The sequence below is a fragment of the Ochotona princeps genome, chromosome 4, assembly GCF_030435755.1.
Source record: "Ochotona princeps isolate mOchPri1 chromosome 4, mOchPri1.hap1, whole genome shotgun sequence".
Lineage (NCBI taxonomy): Eukaryota > Metazoa > Chordata > Mammalia > Lagomorpha > Ochotonidae > Ochotona > Ochotona princeps.
In genome coordinates this window covers 51,342,427-51,360,749 of record NC_080835.1, presented here as the reverse complement: position 1 = coordinate 51,360,749, position 18,323 = coordinate 51,342,427, and the positions used below count along the sequence as shown (strand labels likewise).

The 18,323-nt window shown below is 46.3% G+C and overlaps 2 protein-coding genes across 6 annotated transcripts in view; both read left to right on the top strand.

Moving 5' to 3' along the window:
• Positions 1-11,175, top strand: part of STIM1 (stromal interaction molecule 1) — a 231,922-nt gene extending 220,747 nt beyond the window's left edge. For 2 of the 5 annotated variants that reach the window (XM_036496198.2, XM_058663484.1), the window contains 6 exons: positions 425-592; positions 1,107-1,207; positions 1,486-1,721; positions 3,211-3,303; positions 4,914-4,980; positions 9,298-11,175. In XM_036496198.2, coding sequence (XP_036352091.1) covers positions 425-592; positions 1,107-1,207; positions 1,486-1,721; positions 3,211-3,303; positions 4,914-4,980; positions 9,298-9,814 — 1,182 coding nt within the window. In that variant the 3' untranslated portion in view covers positions 9,815-11,175. Of the gene's footprint in view, positions 1-424; positions 593-1,106; positions 1,208-1,485; positions 1,722-3,210; positions 3,304-4,913; positions 4,981-6,997; positions 7,035-9,297 lie in introns of all 5 variants that reach the window. The other 3 variants (XM_058663485.1, XM_004589940.3, XM_004589939.3) reach the window with 3 other exon arrangements.
• A 2,526-nt stretch (positions 11,176-13,701) lies between these two features.
• Positions 13,702-18,323, top strand: part of RRM1 (ribonucleotide reductase catalytic subunit M1) — a 29,674-nt gene continuing 25,052 nt past the window's right edge. The window contains exons 1-2 of the mRNA XM_004589941.2: positions 13,702-13,929; positions 17,210-17,298. Coding sequence (XP_004589998.2) covers positions 13,911-13,929; positions 17,210-17,298 — 108 coding nt within the window. The 5' untranslated portion in view covers positions 13,702-13,910. The remainder of the gene's footprint in view (positions 13,930-17,209; positions 17,299-18,323) is intronic.

The window sequence follows — 18,323 nt, the reverse complement described above, 5'->3', positions numbered from 1 at the left end:
TGAGTGGCAGAACCAGATTTCCAGATTCTCAACTGAATGCTTTTTTGCCACATTGTGATTTCTTGAGGTCCAAGTAGTGACTCTAACCCAGTAAAGTGATGATACTTCACTAGCTGTTTCTGAAGGGATGACGGAACTTGCTCAGCCTAGTTGCATGATTGGGAGAATCCTCTGGTATAATGGAAAGGAGTGTGCTAGTTTGAGAGCAAAAAATCTCCCTTTGAAGTCTATTGACTATGTGGCCTTGAGTAGGTTATGGTCCTCCTCTGAACTTGGTTCCAAAAGACAGGAAGTCATTTTGGCCTTTCTTTTTCCCTACAACAGGTATAAAGCATATAAGAATTCCAAATTCTGAAGCATCATTCAGGGGTGTTAGAGAGGGTCTTTGCAGCAGTAAATGAACTCACATTCTTTTGGTGCACAGGTCCGAGAAGCACTGAGGAAAGCAGAGAAAGAGTTGGAATCACACAGCTCGTGGTATGCTCCAGAGGCCCTGCAGAAGTGGCTACAGCTGACACATGAGGTGGAGGTGCAGTATTACAACATCAAGAAGCAAAATGCAGAGAAGCAGCTGCTGGTTGCCAAGGAGGGGGTGAGACCTATCCTCCTGTGACCTTCTGCTGTCCTCTTTTCTCATCCTCATTGCCCCCTGCCTTTCCTCTGCTCTTCTACTTCTCTGCCTCTCCTTGTCCTTCTGTTGGACAAAGAGATATCCCGGTGGTAGGTTCTATTTCTTTTTCTAATCTGAACCTTCTGATAAAACCCTCAAGTTCCTCAAATAGGGGGTGAAGGTGTATGGATACTGCTACCTGTCTTCTGGAAAAGATGGAACAAATGGAGGCAGATAGAAAAAAGCTCTACCATCCCAGGCTGCCATGCACAGAGGCCTCCTTGGGCAGAGGGACTTTCAGAGAACTCCTTTTATTCTCTTACTTCTTCTCCCTCTGCCCCACTTCCCGTCTCCTTGACTTCCTTTTATCCTTCTTTCTCTTCTTTCTCTTTGTGCAGCCTAAGCTGTACTAGAAGACCCAGTCACAAGAAGGCATTTCTCATTTTTGCCACCCTCTAATTCCTGCTTTCTTTAAGCTGGGGCCTCATCTTTGCAGGCTGAGAAGATAAAAAAGAAGAGAAACACACTCTTTGGCACCTTTCATGTGGCCCACAGCTCTTCCCTGGATGATGTGGATCACAAAATCCTAACAGCTAAGTAAGTGATACCAGTTATCCATTCCAGCAATGTCCATCTCCTCCTTGAAATTTGCCTCCAGCTCCCATTATTTCCTCACTTGAAACGTAACAGTTCTGATCTGCTCTGGCCCTGATTGGTCTCCCTTCTCACTATGAAGCCTTTGGGTTTACACTGTTTTTGTCCCCCATCCCCACAAATATTCACACGTATCCCCCGACTTATGCCTCTGGAATGAGGCCAAATTCTTATTGGGGCTCACACCAAGTGCATGCTTTGGTTCTCTTTTCTATCTTCAGGCAAGCTCTGAGCGAAGTGACAGCAGCACTGCGGGAGCGGCTGCATCGTTGGCAACAGATTGAGATCCTCTGTGGCTTCCAGATTGTCAATAATCCTGGCATCCACTCACTGGTGACTGCCCTCAACATAGACCCCAGCTGGATGGGCACTGCACGCCCCAACCCTGCCCACTTTATCATGACTGACGACGTGGATGACATGGATGAGGAGATTGTGTCGCCCTTGTCCATGCAGTGTAGGTGACCTCTTTGATGGGGATGAGGGAAGGAGTGCTTGGTGGATGAATTCAGTCTGTGGCCTCTGCTGTGCTTAAGCGGTACATAGGGCAGATACCCAGGAAGACAGTTCAACTCATGAGTTTCATTATTAAGGCACAATTTGTGTCAGGAGATTTCTTTATAGCTGTACCCCTTTTGTGTAAGTGTATCCCTCTTTAGTCTTTATTTTTCTTTTTCCTGTCCCCCTCCTACCTTATAAAAATGATCTCTTTTAGTGATTCACAATGTAAAAATGGTATCAATTTTGACTGTTACATGTGTTTATTTTCATTTTATGGTCCTTATTTTTAATTGCTAAAGTAGATGAATTGAGTGATCTCTGTTTCTCTGTGCCTTTTTGTCTAAGTCTCAATAGGTCCTTAAAGTGACCTAAAGCTTTCAAGCTGGAAAGGCGTCTTGCCCAGGAGGGTTCTTCTGCACAAGCATGTCTGGCGTTCCACAGGATTCCTTGAACCTTCTTGCCATCTCTCCTGGGTTTCTCCTCTCCCTCTGTCCCCTGCAAGTGATGACAGTTGAGGAGGGCAAAACTGAAAGTAACAACATTTGGGGAATTCATTAGTGACTAAAGGGATTTTTCTCTTTCTAGCTCACAGTTGAATTTTTCTTTGGATCAGAAGGTGTTACACATAAACAGTTGAAACAATTTAGTGAAGCTTGTGTCTTGGTTAAATAGCCTGTCCTTCACCCCACCACAAACCTCTCCCCTCACTCTTCACTCCTTGTGCAGAGAGGAAGCAGAAAGATGGGATTGGGTTAGGAGCTTACTTTCTCAAGGCTTTAATCAGGCTGGGTTCCTGCACTAGGCAAATTATTTTTTTTTAAGGGCTTAATTATTTTTGTTGCAAAAGGCAGATTTATGGCAGATGAAGACAGAGATACAGAGATCTTCCATCTGCTGGTTCAATCCCCAAATGGCCACAATTACTGGAGCTGAGCCAATTCAAAGCCAGGAGCCAGGAGTTTCCCCTGGACCTCCCACATTGGTACAGGGTCCCAAGGCCCTGGGGCATCCTCTGCTGCTTCCTCAGGCCATAAGCAGGGAGCTTGATGGGAAGTGGATCTCCCAGGACACTAACCGGTGCCCATAAGAAATCCTGTCGCTTACAAGGGGAGGATTAGCCAACTGAGCCATTGCACTGGGCCCTCCAGGCAAACTTATTTACAAATTTCCTCAATGATGCTTTGCTTTTGGCCAAGCCTCTTTGTTTCTCTGCTTTGGTATTTTAGCCAGGACTTCAGTCAAAGGCCCAACCAGGTTCAAGCAACTTCCAAGCAACACTTGATCCTTTGTGATCTGACAGCTCTTTGTCTCCAGTTAGGGAGGGACCCTCATTAGCTAAGACCTGCACACCTTTTGCTCCCAGCCTTTGTCTATCCCATTGGTGGATAGGCTGAAGCCCCTCCATAAATCAGATTCTCTTCTTTTGGCCTGGCTGTTGACCCTAGATGCTGCCTGGCTGATGGGGCGTAGGTTCAGTGATCGCTCTCTCTGCTCTGCATCCGTCGGCTCGGATGATCAGTCCCTCTGGAAATACCCGGGTTTGAGGAGCCCCTTTGGGGCTTTTGTTTTTCCAACGTTTGGGACTAAACCAACACTCCTACCCCATGGGCACCTTCTCCTGCCTGTCTCACATTCCTTGCCTGCATCCTCCATCCCCTCAGCACTGTCCCTACTAACTGCAGGGAGGGGTTCGGGTGAGAAGAATCAGCCTGCTCAGCTGGGGGCCGGAGGGAAAGCATTCACAGTGATGGGAAACTTGGGGTCTCCCCACAGCCTGGTGACACACATCCTGGTAGCTCTTCCTCCACCTGGGAGAGGAAGAAACAAGCGAAGTTCATCCTTCTTTTCTTTTTTTTCCTGCTTCTTCCTTTTCTCTTTGTCTCATCCTTCTGTCTCCCTCTTCTCCTTGCAATTCCAGGCTTCCTCTCCAGTCTTCTTCTCATGTCTTGAAAGCCACCAGCCTTGGGAGCCCTGTCTGCCTAACTCTCCATCACTATTGAACTATTCTTTCTCTAGTGGCCTTTCCAAGACTTCTGCTACCTTTGTAACCTGACCCTTTCTCCCATTTTCAGGGAGAAAGTAGAGTGACCCATCTATCAGAGCAGGAGAATAAAGGTCTGCACTGCTTTTCAGTTGGAGCTGGCAGTGATCCCAAAGGGGATGTTATGGCACGTTCTTAAGTTTCTTAATACCACTTCTGTGGGCACAGTGGCTATCACCAAGCATTGGATCCCTGTGTTTTTTATTTTTTAGGCAGTTTGGATAAATATTATCCTAAAAGCCATTCATAACCTCACCATATTTGAATAACCATTCTTTCAGTTTTTATGAAAAAAATTTTTGAGATTAAGATAATAATGACCACTGTAATTTATTGAGATGTGCTAGGTACTTTGAACATGAGCTGTGTTAGGTACTTTGAAACATTATTTTGAATAGTCAGAGCAACCCTGCAGGATTTTATAAATTGGGAATTAAAATGGAAAGTAAGTTTCTCAAGGCCACAGTTAGAAGTAGAAAGGCCTTGTTTCCTCCAGTGTTTTTGTTTCAGAGCTACAGGTTAAGGGACATCATCTTATATTCCTGTCCCCCTGAGAATTTTAATAAGCACTTTTTGTATTTTTAAAATCTCCAACTATCAGTTTTAATATATCTACAGGTATAGTCTTTCAATATTAGAATGTATTATCATTTTCCCATTGTTTTACTTTTGTTTGCTTTCATACAACATATTAATAATGATGTTATGGCATACCTATATAAGTCCTTGACTAAGTTGTGAATTATTTTCTGAGGTGGGCTTCCTGAAAAGGCTGATTCTTAGTGCTCTCCCGGACCTTGCTCCAAGCCCTTACCCTACCCTGCCCTGCCTGTGTCCTACTAACGGCCTTGACCCCTCCCTTTTATAGAGATCTTGCCCTGTCTCCCTCCATTGGAGTTGCCACTAAAACTGACCCAGACACCTTTCCAATTTCCCTTCCTGTCAGGAGTCCTGGTGGGAGGACATGGGAGGAGTTGCCCAGTTTTTCAGATTGGGCATGAAATAAAGGCCCAAAGTAGCAAGCATTGTTCTATGGGTTCCTGCCTGCTTGCCTGCCAGCTCAAAGTAGGTTGGCCCTTTCTTACACTTTGTTTGCTCTCCTTGCAGCCCCCAGCCTGCAGAGCAATGTCCGGCAGCGTCTGACGGAGTCACAGCATGGCCTGGGATCTCAGAGGTTGGTAGAGGGCGAGGCTGGCCACTTCTTGACAAGCCGGGTATCTCTGCGGCGAATGCGCAGCCTCTCCTCTGGACAGTCTTTCAGTTCTGAAGGCCACGGGACCAGTCCTCCATCCACCTCTGCTTCTTCTTCCTGCTCCTCTTCCACCATCACTACCACCACCACCGCCACCACCACCACCACCACCATCACCACCGTCCATGTCCACCCTGTTTATTACCACCACAGCACTTCCTATTTCCTCCAGATGGATCCATACCCTGACCCACCCCCTCCTGACAGCACCACTGTGATGCCTGGGCATTCAGAGAGCTTGGGGTATCAGCTGTCTCTCTTGTCTTTCTTCCTTCCCCTTCTGCTGCTTTTAGCTCGGCTGCTGCCTGCTGGCTCCTGCTTGGTCAACTCTGGGGAAGGTGGGGCATTGTGCACTGGGAAATCTTCTTACCTACCCTTTCCAGCTCTGGGACTCCTTTTTAAGGTCAGCATAATCCTCACATTTTTCTCACCTTCCCTGTTTGGGTTTCGCTGACTCTAAAAATGAGCAGCACTCTACTTTCCTCATGATTTTATAGCACTTTTGCCTAACCTGCTAGTTCTCTCAGTAGGGCCTCCACTTCCTTTATTCCTTCAATAAATATTTATTGATATCTGCTCTGTGCCTAGCTGTGCTGGGCATGGAGATTCATAGATGATAGCTCTGATTCCAAGAACTACAGTCTGGTCTGGGGAGGTCCACAGTAATAGAGCAATTGATAATTGCTATAGGGGTGTCAAGGAGGGAATGACTAACGTGTGACTGGTAGAATGTTTCACAATGCTATCACACTACGTGCAGGGCAAGGGGATTGAGTATTCTAAGCAGAGGAAATATTATGTGCAGAGGCATGAGGTTGCAAGACCCGATGAAATACTTGTGGTTAGAACATCGGATATATGCTGGTGGGAAGTTCTCAGATGCAGATGAAGTTAGAATGATGAAGGCTATGGCTGTGGCCTTTAGAGTAGAGAACTGAAAGAAATTTAATCAACTACATTTGCATCTTAGAATAACAGTTTAAGCTTCTCTATTCAGAAAGGAAAGGGAAAACTACTGGAGTTTTAAAAGTCATACCGCAGACCAGTAGGGGAGGTAATATAGGGATAGAAGAGAGTTGATTAATCTGGCAACTTTCTGTGGGCATGAGGAAGGAGAAGGATCTTGTAGACTGGTAGATAACTGAATGAATATAGTATTCTTTACAGAATCAGAGAACAGAAGAGATTTGGGTTTTTGGATGAGAAAATGTATAGAATAGACATTAAAATACTCATTTTCAGAGTAGAAAGTTGAGGTTTTGAAAGGTGAAGTAATTTTACCCCAGGCAACAGCTGAACAGGCACAGAATGCAGACAAGAACTTCGCTCTTCATTCTAGGATACTGTTGGATATTTTTAAATCCTTCTATATGATCTCAATAAATAAGCAGGAAAATAATTGGTAAAAAGATTTCTTCCACAGTATAGAAGCTACAGAAAATTTCCCTGTTGATACTTTGTGATAGGCCAGGGTCAGAGATAGTTATTCTTGACCTTGGCTAGAACAAACTCAGAAAATCCCTCCTTTCAAGAAGGACCTGTCAGTCCGTGCCCTTGGGCTGCAGCCTGCTTACTCTGTTGCTTTCTTTGGGTGCTGTTTCATTGCGTATCCATATCTGTAGCTCTGCTCCTTGAGCCTCTGGATAGTTATCCTTGAGGGATGTTCCTTTGTGTTCTACAAAGGGACTGCCCTGACCAGGATCTACTCAGCAGAGCTGTTCACATTCATTATCATCACCATTTTCATCCAAAACCCTAGGAAGGGAAACTGTCCTCTCCAACACATATGGAGAGGACTGAAATGGGCTGTGGAAACTGGTGGCTGCAGGGAATCTCATGCTCCCAGGAATAGGTTGAGGGCAGTGGGGAGGGAAGGGGGGAGGTACCTGCATCCACCTGGTCCATTCACTACTTAATTTTCTTTTATGTCATGCACCAGAGGATCATCTCTAAAGACAAACAGGCTCTCTAGTAAGGTTAGTAGCTTGGGATGGGAGTTAAAGGCAGCCTAGCCTTTGGGGAAGCACACTCATGGTCTCAATGATCTCAAACATTCAGGAAGAGGAAGTGAGCCTGCCTCAGTTGGTATTTTCCTTTCTATATCTACCCAGACTTATCCTCAGTCTTCATCTTGCCTTGGCAGTGTCAGCTTTTAGTTGGTGAGGGAAGTACAGGAGGATGGAACTCAAGGCTGAATGGGGCTGTGTTTCAGAGGTGAGACTGGGAGGGCCCCAATCTCTTGACCTCTCTTCCCTGGTGTTAATAAGGTAGGGTCCTAAGGTCCTTAGCTAAGAGAGCTCCCTTTTCTCAGTGTGGTTGCTTCCCAGAACTTCCTTGGCACCTTATTCAGTGACTTACTGTATATGTGGAAAAGACCAGATATAGGCAGGACCCTTTTTAGGGCTTTAGTGAAAGAAGAGCACATTTATATGGAAGCCTGGACAGTATCAGACATAAGAAACCAAAGTCGAGACTGAGCATTTTTAAGCCGTAGCGTCCCTGACTGAGACAGTATTTGCAGGATAGAAGCTGGAGCTGAAATTATTCTCTGTTACCTCCCAAATCCAGGAAGGTTCTAGCCCATGACATATCTGCTTTTTCAGGTGACTTAGACTATAATTTAGACCTGCAATAGCTATGACATACTCTCCTGCTTTTGCTTGTCTCAGGGACTTGGCTGCCACCCTAACTTCTGACTCTCAGCCTCTCCCTTTCTGAGTCCTGTGGTGCTCTCCTCTCCTACTCATGACTCTGTCTGATTGACTCCTTGACTCAGATGTTTAAACATGTCCCTTCACCCTCTCCCCTGCCTATGCTGTGGGTTCTCAGGCTGCTGGGAAAACTAAGGATTCAGGATTGGAGTGAGACCCCCAAATCTGTCCTTTTGTCTGCAGAAGCAGGAGTACTGGCATCAAAAATTGGTTCATGGTTCTTGCTATGAATAGCCAGCCTTTGAAGGGTCTCCAGTTCCTGGACTGCTAGCCTTTGTGTGTGCATGTCCAGTGTGCAGTGGCATGTACCCACAACCCAGCCTTGCAAAGAAACCTCTGGAAACTGGCCCCCGTATTAGCCTTACAAAATGACTGGCCTCATAATTTTCATTCCCAAAATACTTTCTGTATTTCCAACTCCTTTTCCCACATGTTTGATCCTCTAAACAGTCTTGCAGAAATGATGGAGTTGGTGTTATTTTGTTTCATTGGGCAAAAATGGAGGCTCAGTTAGAATTGTTGAAGATCACACAGAAGACTCTGGTGTTCTTTTGAACTACTTATCTTTAGAGGTCAACATCCTGTCTCTACACCTGTTCTTTTTCTCCCTGTCAGCAAAACTCTGAAAATGACCCCACCCTTCCTGCCATCACCGCAGTCTGTGGCGTAAACTCTGCAACACTTCTTTATGACTTTTGCATCCTGTGAAAGAAACGGTTGGAAGAGACAGAATCCTGGCCTTCTGGGGGTGGGTGAGGAATTGTTTGCAAGGCTGTTCTAACCACCTCTACTCCTCCAGCCTGGGCCAGACCCACTGATTGCATGTGCCCTGTGTCTTGGGGTCTGGCCCACAGTGGATGCATTCCCGGTGTAACAGGTGTTAGTGGGGGAGGAAGACAAGGAAAGTTATGACTGACAGCTATAGTAGGTTCTGTGTTTGCTTGAGTGGAGTCCTAGGAAATCTAGCCAGTTATGGGATAACAGCTTTTATTGAGGAGGATGCCTGTGGAATTTGAGCTTATAGTTGTGTCAGCTAAGACCCTGGGTATATAGCAGGGATGGGTGCCAGGCATTGGAAAGCCCTGTGCTGGACATATGATGGTATACTGACATTTGTTTTTGTTTCTTGTTCTCTTTCTTTTCTTCCTATCACTTTCCCCTTTCTGTCTCTCCATGGTTGTTCTTGTTTCTACCTGATTTTCTTTTTGCTTTTCTTCCTCCACAATTCTATTCTCCTTGGTTTCTTCTCCAATCTGTCACCATCTCCTAATCCATCCTGTTCCCTCTTTTATTGTGCCTTTATGGCTTACTCAACTCCTCCTGTTTTTTCATTCCTTTCTCTGCTCCCACCTCCCTGTTTATCCCATTCTCTCTCATGTCTGTGTATCCCCATTTTCCTATCCTGTCCTTGTCTTATTATGTTATCCCTCTCTCCCAACTCCTATATCCTGTCTATGTATATTTCTCTCTCTTTTTTCTTCTTTCCTTCCTTCCTCTTTTTTTTTTTTTTTGGTCCCCTGTCTTGCAGGGATTTGACCCATTCCGATTCGGAGTCCTCCCTCCACATGAGTGACCGCCAGCGTATGGCTCCCAAACCTCCTCAGATGGTCCGCGCTGCAGATGAGGTTCTCAATGCCATGATTTCCAATAGCAGCCACCGGCTGATTGAGGGGGTCCACCCAGGGCCTCTGGTGGAGAAACTGCCTGACAGCCCTGCCCTGGCCAAGAAGACAGTACTAGCGCTGAACCACGGGCTGGACAAGGCCCACAGCCTCATGGAGCTGAGTCCCTCGGCCCCGCCTGGTGGCTCTCCTCATTTGGATTCTTCCCATTCTCACAGCTCCAGTTCCCCAGACCCAGACACACCATCTCCAGCCGGGGACAGCCGAGCCGTGCAAGCCAGTCGCAACACACGCATTCCTCACCTGGCTGGCAAGAAGGCTGTGGCTGAGGAAGATAATGGTTCAATTGGTGAGGAGACAGACTCCAGCCCAGGCCGGAAGAAGTTTCCCCTCAAAATATTTAAGAAGCCTCTGAAGAAGTAGGCAGCATGGAGGTGGCAGTGGTAGAACAGCTTGTCCTTCCCTGAGTCTTCTGCCTCTTCTTCCCTCCTTTAAAGATATCTATGCTAGAGTGGGGTATGGAGTGTCTGGCTCAGGGGCCTGGGCACTGTACAAACCCACCCCCTCACCCTTGGGTCCTTCATCATTATTTATTAACTAAACCACCATGGCCCGCCTGCCCTGCCTCCTCCCACCGTGGGCTGCTGCTGCCACCCTTCTCACTTCAGTGCATGTCTTAGTTGCTGTTCCCTCAGCTCCCAGCTCCACCTCTGGGGTCCAGCTTCTGTCTTTGCTATCCCAATTTTGAGGTTTGATTTTTTTTGTTGTTTTGTGTTTGTTTCCTGCTTTCAGGCTCCTACCTTCTACCACTCCCCAACTCCCCCTAGCAGTTGCAGGGAAGATAGGAGTAATAACTCCGACCTCTGTGCCTCTGATCTGAACCACCCCACCCTCAGTGGTTTCTTTTGCCACAGACTGGGACCTAGGGCCTAACCTTTGCGATTTGTTCTTCAGGAGTGTGGTGGGCCAAAGCTAGAACCTCATCTTGGAGCTTACTTAGGCCTCCCAGCACCCATGGGAGACTGAAAGCATTTCCCAGAGTACAAGTCACCAGAGAATTTTGAGAGGCTTGGCTTGGGACTGCATTGGGAAGACGTGCTTTGGTTAGTGGATGCCAGAGCAATAGGCTATGAGGCAGTCACCCTTTGTTTTCCTGCCCACTCCTGCCTCCCTCTACCCCTGCTCTGCCATACTGCAGAAGGGTTTGTCTCTAAGAGGTGCTGCCGTAAAGCTCCCCAGAATCAATGCTCCTAGGGCTCAGAGTATTGGCTCCCCTGGCATGAAGTCCATAGCTGTGACACAGGGCTGTAAAGGAGCTCTGGGTATGTTTTGAGCCAAAAGATAGAGTTTAAATGTCAAAAAAGAAATATCCTGAATTTCCCAAGTGCCTGCACCACATACTCCTCTTGTCAGACCCCATTTTTATGTTACTGCATAGCCTGGGCCAAAGGCTTAAAAATGACACAGTTGGTTTGGGGAAGGGGTGTCTAAGGAATCTGGTGTAGGTGAAGGTGGCTGTGTTATTTCCCCCTCCTGCTGTTCTAGCCAACTCTCCCTTACCTGTTTTTGCTATGGCTGTAAAGGTATTTTCCCTCTGCCCCACTCCCTGCCACGCCTTTACCCTGGGATCCTTTTTTTGGGTCTGGAGTGGGTGCACCTGGGGCTGGTTTTCAGAGGGTGCTGGGCTACAGACTGCCTTGTACTCTCTGGAAACCTCACATGGGTTTTTCTGTGTTATTTCATAAGACTCTTTGAAGTCTAATAAAGCATGTAGGAGATTTTAACCTCTGTTGGCTCTGACTCTCATTATATTCTTTCTGTAGTTTAACAGACAGGGGTTGAAGAAAAGACTTATTTGTTTTGCCAAGGCAAAATAAAACTTGAATGTACATGCCCAGAGCTCTTCTGGATTGGGTTACATAATAGCCTAATTACATTTGAGTTTCAGATAAACAGTGAATATTTTATTGGTATGGTTGTGTCTCATGCAGTATATAGGGCATTTAAATTCACTAAATCTGGTATTTTTAGTTTTGGGCCACTTTGATGCTGTTGTATAGCTTCACATATGATCTCCATGGGGTTTAGAATTCTTTCACTGGGAGTGGGTGTTGTGGCACAGTGAGCCAAGTAGCCACTTGGAATGTCCTCATCCCATATCTAAGTGCCTGGGATTTTAAATCCTGCCACAGCTCCCTACCAATGCTCACCTTGGGAGGTAGCAGGTGATGGCTCAAGTTCTTGGGTACCTGCCATGCAAGTGGGGCACCTGGATAGAGTACCAGCACCTGGTTTCAGGCTTGCTGTTGAAGGACTTTGGGAGTGAACCAGAGGATGGGAGATCTCTATGTTGCTTTACCTTTCAAATAAGTACATGAAGAACTTACAAACCATAGGAAGCTTGGGCAAACATTTGGAGGAGGGCAATGAGGAACCAATGAATTTTGAAAGGTTTCCTGGACAGGATGACCTGAGGATGGTGGAACTTGCTTTGAGCTGGACTTCATGCTGCATCCCAGAAGGATGGAATTCTGGCGGGCACCTGAGGCAGTGAAATCACCACTCCACCAATGAAGGCCCAAAGCGACCCCCACTTCAACTTCCATGTCAAGAGGGGTTTAAGACCCTCTTGCACCTCTCTTCCTGGTTCTTTCTCTGTAGCCCTCTCCTTCACGTCTGTCTTTTTACTACATGGGGAAGGGAAGCCTGTGACCGTGGTTCCCTGGAATAAAGACCACCTAAATTCTCTTTTTATATTTGGCTGAAGTATTCTTTCCCTGGTGGTTGGCAGATCTTACATTTGGTGTTTGGTGAATCTAATTGGCACAGATGAAATTTTGTAAGGATCATTTCAGGTAACTCAAATCAGATTCTGCATCAGCCTGGTACATTAGGAACTCTCATGTCTTACTTTTCATATGCAGTCATGTCCATCCCAGGCTGCACCATCCCAGGCTAGAACCCATATCACATAGCAAACTTGGGAGTTACCATCCCAAAGCAGTCCAAACAAGAAATGGGAAGAGGCAGGATTGTGTCACAACAGGTTGTGCCATCGCTTAGGATTGTGGAGGTCCCATCCATTTACATCTACTCAGCTTCCCAATAATGTGCCTCTTGGGAGATTACAGGTTATAGTTCAGCTATTTGGACCCCTGCCATCTATGTGGGAGACCCGAATGGAGTTCCAGGGTCCAGGCTTCTCCCGGACCCAGTGCCAGTGGTTGCAGGCAGGCAACTGGAGAGTGAATCAGCAGACACATGATCTCTTCATTTCCTTCTTCCTTTCCTTCCTTTTTTTTTTTTTTTTTTAAAGATTTTATTATGATTGGAAAGCTGGATATACAGAGAGAGGAGGAGAGACAGAGAGGAAGATCTTCCGTCCGATGATTCACTCCCCCAGTGAGCCGCAACGGGCCGGTGCGCGCCGATCCGATGCCAGGAACCTGGAACCTCTTCCAGGTCTCTCACGTGGGTGCAGGGTCCCAAGGCATTGGGCCGTCCTCGACTGCTTTCCCAGGCCACAAGCAGGGAGCTGGATGGGAAGTGGAGCTGCTGGGATTAGAACCGGCGCCCATATGGGATCCCGGGGCTTTCAAGGCGAGGACTTTAGCCGCTAGGCCATGCCGCCGGGCCCTCCTTTTTTTTTTTGGAAGAGATTTATTTTTATAAGAAAGGCAGATTTACAGAGAGGAGAGACAGATTTTCCATCCATTGGTTCAATCCCCAAATGACTGCAACGGGTGATCCGAAGCCAGGAAGCCGAAGCCAGGAGCTTCTTTCTGGCCCCCACACGGATGCAGAGTCTAAAGGCTTTGGGCCATCCGTTCCCAGGCCACAAGCCGGGAGCTGGATGGGAAGTGGTGCAGTCGGGACACTAAGGTGTGCTCTTACAGGATTGCGGCGCTTGCACCGTGGGGATTTAGCCATTAAGCCGTCGCGTCGGGTCTCTCTCTCCTTTCTCTTCTCTCCTCTCTCTCTGCATTTCAAATAAAGAAATCTTAAAAGAAAAAAAAAAAAACGGGAAAGTACTCTGGGTGGTTGGATGTTTGTCTTGACCAGGTTCTGGTTCTCCAAAGGGAACGGACCAGGCCTGGCGGGCTCCGTGAGCTTCGTCAGAGCCGGGAGGAGGGGTTCGGCTTTACCCACTACAACATGGCGGCGGAAGCCTACCGTTCCTGGGAGGAGAGGTTCAGGCTCCTGAACTTTGCCCATACTCAACATGGCGGCGACGGGTTGTGGGTGACTTTGTATAGTCCTGCCCATTTTCCGCTTGGCGCTGGCACTTACGACTGACGTCGCTGCAGCTGTCGCTCCGCTGTGTGCGTCACGGGTGGCGGGAGCGCGAAAGGGTTCGGATTGTCGCGCTTCTGCTCTGGTGGGGAAAGTGCCTCCTGGTCCCAAGTGCGGTCCCCGCGCCCGATCAGCCCCGGGAGTTCACTCTCCGCTCCCCGTCCCGCAGGCGCCTGAGAGCTGCAGCTGTGTCTCGAATCCTCCGGCGCCTCAGCCATCAGCGGCGATGCATGTGATCAAGCGAGGTGAGGGGCCCCTGACGAGCCGCGGGGTGGGTGAGGGGGACGCGGGGCTGCAGCTGCGCGAGCCGAGCCCAGGCAGCCGCCGGCGCTTCCCGCCCTCGCTGCCCTTCCCGCCGCCGCTTCCCGCCCTGTCAGCAGCTCTGCCCCGCTCCTCCTCTGCCCGGCCTTCGCTCTGCGCCCCCTCGCCTGGGTAGGCCAAACCACAGACCGCCGAGCATTTTGTAGACACGCTTAAAAAAAAATTAGCTCCACTTCTCAGATGCATAAACTGAGGCCAGAGAGGTTTCGGTGACTGACCCAAAGTCACCCAGTTGGCTGATGGCAAGGCCAGGCTTTGAAACCCAAAGCTGACAACGGGGTTTTCTCTTAGAGCTGTGAGGTGAAAGAAGGAGCTCTACCCTACACGGGCACACCTCATGTTCCACAGCTCTTTTGTTGGGGTTGAGGGAGGGATGTGGAATGAAAGAACCAACCAACAAACCCAAAACAAATACGCAAAACAAACAAATAAAACCAGGTCTCAGACCTTGACAACATGCTGGGATTTGCTCCGTTGCCCCGAGCTTGGGGCAAAGACCAGCTATCCGCCAGCTCCCACCTGCAGAGATTACTACTGAATCAAAGCAGGTAGCTTATGGGGACTGGAGAGAGCCAGAAACTGTATGCATACTTCGTAAGTGACTTTTCAATCTTTCTTTTCTGAAAGAAAATTGTTTTCATTTTGCCTGAGAGAGAGATCTTCTGTCTACTGGTTCACTCTCTATAGAGTCCTTTTTGTGTCCAACCCTTTGCTTGGTTCTTAAGAGGGGACGGTCCCTGGTCTCCTTGGGAAGTCGGCTTAATCAAGTAGGAAAAGTAAGAATGACAGTAACAGCAAATGAGACAAGTACAGACAAGTTTTAAGCGGGATTTACTTGCCTCTGCTGAAGCAGTCAATTCAAAATGATGGACATTTTGTAACTACTGACCGGATTGGTTGACTGACTGAGTGTTTCTGCTTTGTCCAGTAGGCTGTGAGCATTTCAAAGACTCAGACTTCTGCTGATATGTAGCATTGTGTCAGCAGTGACTAAGTGCTCCAACACTGCATGGGAGGAGTTACATCAAGATGTAATAGGATGAATGCTGTGGTAGGCAAATGGAGTTGACTTAAGTCAAGGGCTGGAGAGGTAGACAGTGATGTTCCTTCTTGCTTTTAGTAGCTTAAGAACTTCCTTTTCTAAATTCCCTTCACCTCCTCCCGTTTTAGCTGTTAGGCCAGAGGCTGAAATACGTAGTGAACTCTGACTGAATTAGTCCTGTGGGAAATGAGTGTCCTGTTTTAAGCCTTAGGGAAGGAACGTTGAGCAGGATCTTATGGTAAGTCAGTTACAGTTGAACTGAAAATGTAATGACTTAGATTACTGAAGCAGGTAGTAACCCTGCATTTGGTTTTTGACCTGTAGGATCTACTCTGAAGCACTGTAGTTTAAAAAGGACCATCTGCACGCTGCTCTGAAGCCAGAGTCATTTTTGCTTTTGGTCCTTTCAGAGGATGTTATTTGATCCAAAGGGCTTATGCTCCAGATTCTGCCATTGGAACCTTCAGCAAAGTTTAATATTAAAAATGTTAGATTTGTTTATTTTACCTTAGGCGCATAGGATGTCTTGTGTTTGGCATATTGAAGTAGCAGCCTAACTGCTGTGGTTTTGTTCATTTTAGTGTAAGTATTCAGGAGGTGGCTAGGAATTGACTGTCAAGGACTAACCTCATTTGATATTAACGTGTTGTGCAACACTGAGGAATAAAGGGAGAAGATAGCTGTACCTTAAAATTGCTAAAGTTTTAGGAATTATCCACATGAGAATAGAGAACAAATGGGAATAATGGGTGGGTTTTTCTCATCTGCTATCTTGAAATACTTTTCTCTAATGGGAGATTTTTCACTACTCAAAATTAGGTTTTTAAAATTAGTAAGTTAGGGGCCAGTACCATGGCTCAACAGGCTAATCTTCTACCTTCAAGCACTGGCATCCCATATGGGTGCTGGTTTGTGCCCTGCCTGCTCCACATCCCATGCAGTCCCCTGCTTGTGGCCATGGGAAAGCAGTAAAAGATGGCCCAATGCATCCATGTGGGAGGAAGCTCCTGGCTCCTGGCTTTGGATCAGCTCAGCTCTGCCTGTCATGGCCATTTGTGGAGGAACCAGTAGATGAAAGATCTTTCTAATCTCTCCTCTCTGGAAATCTACCTTTCCAATAAAAATAAATAAATCCTTATATGTAAAAACAAGAAAATTACTCTCTAAAGGATGGGTAGGGAAAGTCACACTATACAAACGCGAAAATAAAATATACAGCAGCAGATCAGATGGTGACAAATGCTATGGAGAAAGATTTGTATAGAAGGGGAAAGGAACTGTAAAGAGCAAGGTTATGTTGGGAGAGTTGTAACTTAAAGTAGATCATCCGGGAAAGTTTTATGGAAAAGGTGACAGGGAGCAAATACCTAAAGGAGGTGTAGAAGCAAGGAGGCTACCAAGGTAATAAGACAGAAAGGTAGTAGAGTAAGAGGTGAGAGGCTTGTGTGGTGGTATTTCACGGTAATCCTTTGCCTGCCACGCTAACATCCATATGGATGCCTGTTCTTGTCCCAGCTGCTTCATTTCCTGTCCAGCTCCTGGCTATTGTCCTGGGAAAGTGGCAAAGGTTGGCCCAAGTCCTTGAACCCCTGCAGTCACACGGGAGACCCAGAAGAAGCTCTTGGCTCCACCTTGTGATCAGCCCAAACCTCACTAGTGGAGCCATTTTGGAAGTGAACCAGTGGATGGAAGATCCTCTCTGTCTGTCCCTCTCTCTATTATGCTGACTTTCAAGTTAAATAAATAAGTCTTTTCTTGGTAGGTTTGAGTGGGGATGGGGAAGATGTATAACAGGGCTGGTTGGATGGAATTCTATGAACTAATTTTGGTAATTTGACTTTTGTTCTAAAGGAGATGGAATACAACTATTAGAAATTTTGAGGAGAGTAATGAAGGATTTTGACTTAAATCTTAAAGGGTGGTTCTGATTTCCATGTTGGTAAAGATAGGGAAATATCGTTGAGAAATTACTGCAAGAATCTATCTGATTACAACGTAAGGAAAGAGAAGAACTTAAGAGTGCAATCTGATTTCTGAGTGCAAACAAAATCCTCTCAATCTAGTGGAGTCCTGGAAATAGCATTTCACATTAATTACATTTGATCATTACACGTTGCCATCCTATTAACTGCTGACATGAATTGTATGGTTTCATTCTTCAGATGGCCGCCAAGAGCGGGTTATGTTTGACAAGATCACATCTCGGATCCAGAAGCTTTGTTACGGACTCAATATGGACTTTGTTGACCCTGTAAGTAAATCTTGGTATTTCGATTTTTCTTGAGTTTCTTTTTCTTTCTTTCTTTCTTTTCTTTTTTTTTTTTTAAGATTTTACTGATTTTTATTAGAAAGGAAGATTTACAGGGAGAAGAAGAGACAAAGATCTTCCATCTGCTTGTTTACTTCCCAAATGGCTGTAATGCTGAAGCTGAACTGATCCAAAGCCAAGAGCTGGGAGCTCGCTCTGGGTTTCCCACACTGATGCAGGGTTCGAAGACTCCGGGTCATTCTCTGCTGCTGTCCCAGGCCATGTGCAGGGAACTAGATGGAAAATGGAGCAGCTGGGACATGAACCAGTGCTCATGGGATCCAGGCGCTTGAAGGGGAAGGATTAGCCAGTTGAGCCATTGCACTGGGCCCGTGTTTTTCTACAATATTGTCTTTTTCAGATCTGCTTAAGAACTCTTTTTTCCAAACTTACCCATATTGTTGGGTACGAGCATAACAACCCTGTTGACCTCATAGTTTTAACCACATAGTACAGAAATGGTATGTCTGTCAGAGTTGAGGATGGGCAGTATCTTATGCTTGTGACAGCCACAGTGTTTGACATGCATTTAATCAGTAAGCTGATAAATGTTTACCGACTAAAGTAGACTTCAGTCAAAATAATTTTATGCAGCTTTAAAATGTGGTTGTTAAAAAGTAAATAAAATGTGATTGGTGTAAATTCTTTTTTAGACTTTCTTAGCAAATAGCTAACATTGAATTAAAGTTGAGTGAGAGTTGGAATGAAAGGTCAAAGAGAAAGGGAGTCATTTGTTTAGTGGGAATGCAGGAAGAAAAACCCATATTTCTCGACTCCTAAATGTTCTTTTGGTTAATGAAATACAACATTTCCAAGTGTAGGAATGTTATCATGGACTCAACTTCCTGGGGTAGAATCTTTTGAAAAAGTCTGTATGCTGTTAGATCTGGCATAGTTAACAAACTGATGTCATTTTATTCTGAGTTGTAATTACTTACCTTGTAGCCCCAGAAGCAAACTTATTTGAT